The following is a 10,716-nucleotide window of genomic DNA, read 5'->3' as shown; positions in this document are numbered from 1 at the left end:
AAGTATCCTGGTGGAAACTTATATAGAATATTCTTGCAATACATTCTAAACTGTGTGCGCATTCACCCAAAGTGAAGCAGTGAGAAACACTTGATCAGTGTGATGAGGTTTCATTGATGCCACCATACCGTCACAAATTAAACGTATATTGTTATAGATGTGACTTTTTTTGATTTGCCTGTTTACTGATTTATTGCTTTCCATTTACTTTTTACCTTTTCCAAATGACGCTCGTGATGACACTTCATCAGTTACACGTGAAGAGGCTGCACACATATTTTGTCTATAATGAGATGATTGTAAATGTATGATGACAGTACACATTTTTCATTAGTTTTTCAATAATCTGTAAACACTTTAATAGCAATACTCAACTAACTGGTAACTTGAACCCCGTGCGTAAAGTCCGCGTAAAGTGTGCGTAATCGTGAGAAAACGTCATATTTATGGATATACTTCTGTATCTTATTTCAGCGCATCCTATAGGTCCTCTAAGCAGACTACACTGAAGAAATGGAGCACCTGGAAAACTCCACAGAATCCTCCAAACGCCTCTTTCTGCACACACAGAGCGCAGCGGACTCCCAGGCGGACAAGAGCGACGGGAACGCGTACCTGTACATATTAATAGTCATGTCTTTCTACGGAGTCTTCCTCTTTGGTATAATGCTTGGCTACTTCCGCTCCAAGAGGAGGGAGAAGCGTAGGGTCAACATCTTCACGCGCCTGGTACACGAGGAGGAGCAGCGGGAGTGGGGCGCGCTTCCCAAGAAGCAAAGTCTCACCTTTCCTCCCACTGTATCGGGACTGCGCTCGGTGCAGGTGCCCATGCCTTTCTGCGGTCACCAAGACAACCACTACGGACATCTCCACCTCGAGGGTGTGCTGCACTCTCCGCTGGCGTGCGCGCTGTGCACGGAGCAAAGCAGCATCAGCTCCCTGTGCTCCTCCGCGGACACGCGCTTCGCCATTGAGGAGGAGGAGTCGGACAGCGGCACTGCGGAGGGACCGGAGGAGAACCTGAAGGGAGGATCCGAGAACAGCGGAGATGATTCAGGCTGAACTCCACCCAGAAACACTGTGTGACAAAGCGTTCAAAAGAGGAGGAACGTGACCTGGAGGAAAAGACCAGCAGGTTTCTCAGTCGTCTTCATATCACAGAGGCCCAAACATCAACAATGGCTTATCACCTATTTGCCATAAAAACATCCCCAACCTAAATAGCCAATACATTACATCAATAAAAAAGGGTCAAACAATGAATTCACAATGAAAATATATCATCCTTCTGCTGTGATGGAGACATTTGGGTGAAAAAGAGCTGCTTAGAAGAAACTTTGGCCACAGCCATTTTTATTTCAAGCACTTTTGTGTGATCACTGCTCCACATGAAATGAAAACAAACACAAATGTAACTCCCTGTAGCTGCTGATATGGACACTCATGTTGAATACTGTAGACTGGAGATTATAGTGAGAGTGATACACTGTGCTTTAAAGAAATACATTCAGCACCTGGGATTATTCATCAGTAGTGACTCTTATATTAAAAATGACACTTGGCTAAACCCAATAGAAATAAAACAGACTTATTATTATTATGTACTAGATATATTATATTCATTCCTCATTTTGGTGGTGACCCCTCCCTGCTGGAGCCACACTGAGAGCCTCCCTCTGATTTGGGTTGATGACTCACCCTGCAGGGGTAAACTGAGTGGAAGCTGTTTGGACTGAACTAGACTTTTTTTTCTCTTGCCTCTCTGTCTGGAGTATTGAAATGCACCTGGAACCCACTTGAAAGATGATAGGCTCGTTTGTCTGCAACTCAAAAGTTATTTGTTGCAGCTTCATGATCGAAACACTGTCGACACGCAGGCGACGGTGTAGGTTTACTTGATGAAAGCGATGCACTGTACATACTGTTTGTATTTGTCACTCTGTACGGCTTAATTTAAGATGGAATCTTTGTAGTGTCTCAGAAAGAAAAAGAAAATAAATGTTGAGATTCAAGCTGTATTTTCTTCCTTTTTTTGTTGCTATATGATGTTTCACCAGTGGAGGGCAGTATTGTAGTGGTTTACAGAGTGCTTGGTGAGGAAATGAGGGACTCTATTATTATCATGTTATATTTAGATAGCAGTAGATCATTAGAATAATGCAGAATAGGACATATACTCACTAAATCAGTTGCACCAATGCACAGTAACTCTTTTCTTTCTTTTTTTTTAGCTCATAGTCGCAGTTAAATCTGGCTCCAACTCTCTATTTCTCACACAGTGACACAGCAGATTATCTCCCAATTATCCCAGTAATGTTCAACACATTACCGGTGACACTTGGTGGCAAATTGAGAAGTCTGAAACACACAAAGAAGACAGTTTATTTTTCATTTGGTTGTATTGTTTAGGTGTGGGAGGATCTTGAACATCCATTTAAATACCAATCAGACTGAATTATCACATGTTCATCACTGAATGAGAGTTTCCTGTCTTCTGTCAATGAGTTTTCTTCCAGCTTCAGGTTTTATGTTCGTCTGAGGCGACACTCTTTTGTGTTTTTCTCTGCGCTGCGTCACTCAACCCTGCATCATACACACACACACACATACACACACACACACACATACACACAGGCTATCAGCATCCCTGCAGACCTTCACCCCCACAACTCACCGCCTGCCTGACAATTGACAGCTCACCATGCTATCACGAGCAACAATAAAGTCCGGCGGGAGTACACACAGATTTTATGACGTACATGTATCGACAGTGTAATTGCCCCGATAGGCCCAAAGGCATCTGTAAATAAATCTTGTGTGAATAAGCCCTGAGCATCATTAGGCGCGGCAGCTGCCCCGAAAAACAATCAGTTTGTTAAAAAAATAGTGTTTATGGGTTATCCTTGCGTGACTTTGCACAGCTTGAAGCTTCTCTCTGTGAGGCGCACTCTGAATTTCACATTTTAAAAGATGAGCTTTAGAGGACTTAATATTTATCCCTGGATTTTTAGATATACAGCTTCTTCCAAGAGAAGCTTCTTATACTATAGAATACAAAATACATGCAAGTCAGTGTTTAGTAGATGCACCTTTGGGAGCAGTTAGAACCTTGAGTCAGTGTAGAGGGCTCTTTTCATGATGATTTGGCCACTTCGGGACATTGACTTGGTTTGTGATTGATGTTTCTGTGTAGCTTGTGGTCTAAAGTCTAATGACCAAAAAGCTTGGTTTTGGTCTCATTAGACTGTAAAACCTTCTTTTAGCTGACTTCAGAGTCTCCCATGTGCCTTCTGCCAAGCTAGTTAAGATGCAACGTGAGTTTTTCATTAGTTTGTGTCTTTTTCTCTGCAACTCTGCAATAAGATTGTGACTAGAGAAGCAAATGCTCAACTGTTGTTATCTCCACAGTCTGAACCATTCTCTTACAATACAATAACAAGTGGTTCAAGTGGAACTCAAAGGATGTTCAGCAACTTGAAAATGTTTTTCAATCATCCCCTGACTTTGTGCTTTTAAATCACCTTCTCACACAGTTTCTCAGAGTGTTCTTTTGTCCTCATTGTTGAGGTTTTGCCTCATTGATGACTCAGCACAGGAGCTGGACTCAGATACAGGTATATTTATACCACAATCCACTCAAATGCCTGGGCTACACACAGGTGCATCTCCATATAAGTAATCAGGTGATTTTTAAAACCAACTGTCTGCACCAGTGAGGATTTAAGAGGTATATTGAATGGGGTACATACTTAGTCTGTTTATTTGACAAGTTTCTTATATTTGCAGTTCATTTAAATGATCTTTAAATATACTTTTAATCAGTGTGGAAAAAGCCATATTAAATCCCACTGATTCTGATACCAAAAAATACAAGTGCATAGGGTCACAGTGTATCGCTGTGCATGCAGAGAGATCACACCAATGGGAATTGCTGGAAAAACAAAGAAAAAAACAACAGAGGGGCAACAGAAGGATTTCTGTATCTCTCCATCTCTGTCTTACTATATTCCGGAGAGCTTATCACAGATACAGACTTGGTGAAGCATTCAAAATGTTATTTCGTACACAACATAAACACGACTGAATAAATCATGTTCAACAAACACACACACAACCACACAGTGAACCATTCATTTATTATCAACAAGGAAGTTTAGGGTGATGCACTGCTGCTTCTGTAGCAGGAAAAATATGTGCAAGCTGCTGTGTACTCTCTTATGGTACAACAACAGCTGTGAGTGTGTATGTGTGTGTGTGAGAGAAAAAGAGAGAGAAAGCATGAGACAGGGAGTTTTTTCTCAGGAGAAACAGTGAGTAAGAGTAAGCAGGGTGAGAATAAAAAGCAGATGTGATGCACGGAGCGCCTCCTGCACCGTGAAGCAGGATGTTTGTCATTAATGTCCCCCTGTGGGAGTCGATGGTGGGGCCTGTGTCCTGCCTCAGGCCTCATACATACACACCATTAATGAGTCTGGAAATGAGTCACTTTGAAACCCAAGCATCTCTCTCCCTTTTTCCATTCTTACCCCCCCCCCCCCCCTCTTCTCGTCCTCTCTTCTGTCTCCTCATTAAACTCATTTTCATTAAGTTGAGATTTTACCGGAAAAAAGAGGTTTTGTAATGTGAGTATACATAATTGATCTATATATGTACACTGCACTGGTTGTCAGTGGGAATACTTTTTTCACATCGGATTCTGTAGAAGTACCAGTAATATTAATATTGGCAATTTCTGCTCAGACTTTTTCACATTGCCATTGATAACCGGAGACTCGTGAATGCTTTAATGTTTATTAATTTGGCATAAAGATGTATCACATTTAAATTTAAAGCTGCACTAGTCAATTTTCTATATGAGCAATCGATCAAATGACTATATGTAATGTGAAAGGGGACACACATAGTGACACTGCAATCCCAGCCAGCTCTCTGAAGCTTTGTATCTGGTTTTAGTGTTTTGCTGTTATAGCCTGCAAATGTAATGTTATATACTCTGTTATTGTTCCCCTCAGCCTCGGTTCCAACAGCAGAAGGAAGCAAAAATAAGCTCTGCGATGCCAGAGAATTTTTTAATAGGAGGAGAACTCCCACTCTCACAATTTCCGTTTATGTGTAGGGGGCGTTTATGTGTAGGGGGCGCTCGTGAGGTTGTCAGGGCCCCCAAAATGTAACTTTTATGTGGTAAAAAAAAAAGTCTGCCAATTTTCATGATGTTTTCGATATGAGCAGTAGAGATAATAGATTTAGTTCCATTGCATTAGATTTGTGTGGCTTATTTAGTGAAATACTTCTCTGCAAGTATTTGTGGTGCCACTGTATGCCACTTTATGGTATTCAAACTTGTGTGAGTGTGGAGTTCTTAAGTTATGAGAATCTACAGAGACTGTACGGCCTCCATAGACAACAGTTTTTTCAATATCTCCAGATAAAGCATTTTCTCAAGGCCAGTTATCCTTTCTTCCCCTTCCTTCCTGAGCTTGGACCTTGGCAAGACATGACGTTTCTAAAACCAGGAAGAGGAATTATATCAGTTTTATGTCAGACATTTATCTTTTTGAAAAAGCACAACCTGGCCAGGATTCGGTCTGGTTGAGAGGAGGAGTTATAGGAATGGAATTGGGAGATTATTGGGAGTGTGTACTGGAAAGAATTAATTCATCATCATCTTGTGCTTGCCTGGCACTCATTCAGTGTAAAGTGCTACATAAAGCCCATTATAGTAATATAGTAATACATCCAGGGGCTGATGCAAGCTGTAGCAGGTGTTCTTTCTCCCCAGCTAATCTTACTCACACTTTTTGGTCCTGGCCTTCTCTTTAAACATATTGGTCTCAAGTGTTCAAAACGTTATCTGAGGCTCTCAACATAACCATTGAACCAAACACACACACAGTCACCAAAGCCCAATCTGATGTTATTGCATTCATTGTTGAATGATGTTAATGTTGTTGATAGATGTTGGAGTTAAAGGGGAAAAATGGAGATAGCACTTTTAACGCTTCCCATTTTACTCTCTGTATACCACCAATTCCCATCAAAGGGGAAAAAATGGAGATTGTACTTTTATCCCAGATACATGACTTTAATTTAATGCTAATGTTTCTCCATGTCTGCTGGATTTGTAAGTAGTTTGCTAACTTCTGAAGGCCATGTACACATTCAACTAGTAGATTTCCATCCCCAAGTCCAAGTGGCCGGAAATGCATTCATTTAAAGTTAATTAAAAAAAACATTTATGTTATGAAATGAGTACAATTCTTAATATGCCAATAGGAAATGTACAAAAGGTATGTTCATTGCATGCTAATCCTTGGATAGTAATTCATTTGTTTCAATCTTATTTCATAATGACTGTTTAAATGTACTTTTTATTTGTCTCAATATGAGGCAGAGATAATAAAGCTTACATCAATTTATGAGCAGTCAATCACCCCCCACAGGTTTATCCACAGTGAGGCTGCTTGTTTGAATCACTTCACATGATACAAGCCTCTCAGGTCTCTACTGATTTTCTGCCGATATGCTAAATGTGAAGCAATTACTGTGATGGAGCAGGTCTGCCATCAGGAACCATCAGAAGATCTGTACAAGGGTTAGTAACTGCACTTGGTCAAACTACAATGAGCAATACACATCTCAGATTATTAACAGTTTAACAGTGTGTGGAGTAAAATGTATGTTATTATACTGATAATGATTGTTGTATTCACTCAGTGTTTATAGAATATCATGACAAGTGATTGAATGTACACATATGAAATTGAATTTACTGTATTACTGTATAAACCAAATGGATGTGAAATGTATCCAAATACAAGAATGGAATCATGTAACCAAATATACACTTTTATTATTTAACAATAATGCAGTAAGGAGACAAACCAAACATAATGGGAAATATAAAACAGGAAAGCAGCTTTAAAACCAAATATATAGATAGATAGTCTTATGTTTTTGACCCATCTTTGTAACAGAATCATCTCTCACCTGACCGGGATGGCGAGCGTTGAACACACTCCTCATCCGAGCTCCATCAGTCTGCTGCTGTCGGACATCTCAGTGAGTCATCCTAATCCTATTCACTGTAAATACTGTCGCTGTAGCCTCTTTGCAAAGTAATAACATGGCCTCTGGAAGCAGAAGTACCGCAGAATATGAGGAGTTCTCATATCAGCTCTGATTTTCATCTCAGATACAATTAGAGGCTATTCTTAGAAATCCTCTCATTATATTGTGTTTGTTTAACATGCCACACTCCTGAACACATTATAATAACTTTTCTCGCTGTCTGTTGTGACACTTAACCTTGACTAAATTAATGAGATTTTGGATTCGAGTGTGTGTTGACCTCCTCCTCTTTGAATCAGCTGTTGTACTTTCAGTCCCTGTCGACAAAGAAGGAGCAAATAGGTTCAAATGTTTGCTTGTCGGCAAACAAGACATGTTTCATTCAAACTGTGGACAGCCTTGTTTTCCTGTACACAAACAGCAGTCCACAGTCAACCTTTTACCAAATGAGGGTTACCATGGAAACATGAGCCAAAGGCTAATTTGCATCTGTGATGCTGGTCCACAGAGATCACTGTAAGAACAAGTCAGGAAAGAGGAGTGCCTCCAAATAGTGAAGTCTTGGAAAAGACAATGAATCACCTCAGAAATGTAAATGAATGTACAGAGACAAACTGATCCCTTCATTATTATGATGGAGTTATAATGTTAAATCATTCTAACATTGTAGTTTAAGACTAATTTATCTGTTGGCTTTGATTTCTGTTTTTTTGGTTTATCCTTATCCTTTTTCTTAAAAATTCTATATTGTACAGTTAGTGATATACATACATGCATAATCTGATGAGATATATAAGCTCTGGTGTTCTGGTGTGAGCCAAAATTGCCTAAAAAGAAGACTCTGCTACATATAGTTTAAGAAAACCAAACAGTTTCTCAAAGTTGCTCTAATCAACATTTTAATGTTAACAATAGATCAAATGACTATGTGTAATGTGGATTTGGTCATTTGCATTGACAAAGAGAATTATCACTTGATTGCAATTCTCCTTATATCTACGAAGCGTGTCACTGTCTTTCAGCTCTCATCAGTGATGTTTCCAGCACCAGCAGGCAGAAAAAAGCAACAAAAAAAAACCCTACAATTAGCTGCTGAACATAATGCTGAACATAATGGACCATTTAGCAACTAAAAAGCCAGATGTTTCTTTCAGGAGCTAGAGAAGAGTAAAGAAAGAATTAAGAGAGAAGTGTACTTACATGTCTCCTGAAAAATAAACATCATATGCTAGCATATTTACTATATCAAATGAAGTTTGTAGTGTAACCTCAAGCAACTGTAGGCCTATTTTATCATCACACTCAGGCTCCACCTCTCAATTATTATCCAATAATTTCACTTGGTTCTGCACATAGGGTTTCCTATCATCCAATAATTATTTCAGCTGAAGAATATTTAAACCACCTCACCTGTTTTGTGTCTTTCTGTTGTTATTACAGTCTATGTCGCTTCAACCCTCCACCACCAGTGTCCAAGCCCTGTCCAATGCTTCTGACAGGGACCTCTGATTGGCTGATATTTATAGACTTCTATCTGATCTATCTATCTAATTGTGATTCTCAACGTCAAAGTTTATCAGATAAAGCTACTGCATTCATGTTAATGTCAGATTATGTCAAAGTATCAGGCTGCCTTAGATAATTACATGTTGTTAGAATTGTTGTATTAGTATATTGAAGTATCTTCCACTGACCACACAACAACACATTCCTCTCCAAAGTACATGAAAGATGCAATGTCCTCCTTTGAAATATCATGTCACCCACTGTGTGAGCTGTCCCTTTCATAAAAGAGTCTGACTAATGTGAAACGTTGGGGGTGCGAGGACATGGTCACACGTGTGACATCAAGCCAGGCATCTTTACCCGACTCTGAAAATTCTTGGTCACGGCTTTGTTATAACAGTGTGTGTGAAGCTTCATTAAGTCAGTGACTGGCATTGCTCCTTCCTGCCTGTTTCGCCTACATCGCTACTAATGAGCACAGTCATAGTTCACAATCAGGCTGAAGAATATCAAAAATCTCCCGTTATTTCTCCCCAGATACTCACTGGACCGAAACCTGGCACGCTACCTCTCTTTGATGGCAAACAAAGCGGGCAGAAGAGGTGGGTGTCTGCAGGCTGTTTAAACACACCTGTCTAATGAATGGCAAATTGAGCCACACTGGTTAATTATGCACTCCAAGAGCTGTCCCCTATAGCCTTGTTACCTTGACAACCCTTATGCTGATGCAAGTCTCCATAATTATCTACATGAAGGCTCACTTTGTCACTGTCACAATAAACACAACAGCTTTAAATAAGAAAGAAAACAGCCTAGTGTGAACTCTGTGTGACTGAACTGAGGTTAGATCTAGTGACTAGTGTGGTGAAGTGAAGAGTTTATGGTGAGTTCAACAAATGTTTTAGCCGTGGGAGGATGAAATGCCTCAGATACCTCTGTTTCTCTATTACACCTTAGTATTGATGTCTGGAGAACATGGAGCCTAATGGTGTATTAAATGTCACATAATATAAGTAATTATAAGCTATACTTTTTTTCTGCATGTGTTTAAAATGTGATAAAGCTCAATAATGTGGCAACATCCTGCGCGATGCTCATAATAACACCTGGTTATTTTATCAGTGGGTGATTATTAGATGAAAATGTGTTACATCACCGCCGACCAATTTAGTGAGACGATTCGATTAGATTTTGGGGAGTTATTAAATGATCTGGTAGTTATTGGATCTTGGCTTTTCATAAGGAACTTTCTGTGTTGTCTGTTAAACATGCAGTAGGATGTATTCTGCACAATAATGCTTCAAATAGCTAAAAGTTTCGTTCACTTTTAGGAGACTGCATGATAGCAGCAGTCATCAGTAATATGTATCATTCATAATTACATATTTATTACCAATTGCAGCTGCTGCTTTCATGTAAAAGTTTTTTTTTATTCCTTAGGGAGCACAAAGCCCTAGCATGATTTTAATTTTTTAAATTTAAAGTCTCTTCCCTTGCATACTTTTTTAAATGATCTACCTCCTCTTCTAGCAGCAGTCTTTCCTCCTTGCTCCCATTGGATTGTCTTTTTGTTCACAATTATAATTGCATCCCTACGGTTGGAGGCTACTTCTTGTTAATGAGTTAATTGCCACTGCAGATATTAAAGAATGTAGTATTGTTCCTCCATAAAGTTGGAGGACTTACAATAGACAAAGGTCCATAAACAATATGTAACACCCAATTCAATTGGTAGAATTCAAATGCCAAGTTTGAGTGCTGGAGCAGGATGAATGAATAATGAGACCAACTCAGTAGGTTTAGTGTGATGACATATGTTGAAATGATTGCAAGTGCAGTACAACCTGTCACCTCCAACCTGGTAACACACTTACAGCCACAGTAAAAGAACCAAACTAAAGAGAAAATACTGGATTGACCTCATGGTTTTAACACACACCATAAAGGGCTTGTGTTCTTTTTTCATTTGTTCCCTATGAGGAGAGAGTGTATGCAGCAGAAAAGGAACTCCATATCTTTTTTCCATCACCCTGACTTTTTTGTGCAGTCACTCTGAACACTTCTAGATGAAAATGTTAGATGGGGCAGGATTTGTCACCCTGGTAACCAAGAAGATAGAGGAGAAGAACTTTTATCTCCTAA

The 10,716-nt window shown here is 39.5% G+C and overlaps 1 protein-coding gene across 1 annotated transcript; it reads left to right on the top strand.

Moving 5' to 3' along the window:
- The first annotated feature begins 513 nt into the window (after positions 1 to 513).
- Positions 514 to 1,389, top strand: kcne4 (potassium voltage-gated channel, Isk-related family, member 4). Its single transcript, XM_053320090.1, has one exon. The coding sequence runs from the start codon at positions 514 to 516 to the stop codon at positions 1,060 to 1,062; it is 549 nt and encodes a 182-aa protein (XP_053176065.1). The 3' UTR covers positions 1,063 to 1,389.
- The last annotated feature ends 9,327 nt before the right edge of the window (positions 1,390 to 10,716 follow it).

The sequence above is a fragment of the Scomber japonicus genome, chromosome 6, assembly GCF_027409825.1.
Source record: "Scomber japonicus isolate fScoJap1 chromosome 6, fScoJap1.pri, whole genome shotgun sequence".
Classification (NCBI taxonomy): domain Eukaryota; kingdom Metazoa; phylum Chordata; class Actinopteri; order Scombriformes; family Scombridae; genus Scomber; species Scomber japonicus.
The sequence above is the reverse complement of the archived record's forward strand: the minus strand, read 5'-3'. Positions and strand labels throughout refer to the sequence as shown.

Coding starts and splice junctions, on each gene's coding strand:
- kcne4 (XM_053320090.1), top strand. CDS start 514: ATGGAGCACCTGGAAAACTCCACAGAATCCTCCAAACGCCTCTTTCTG.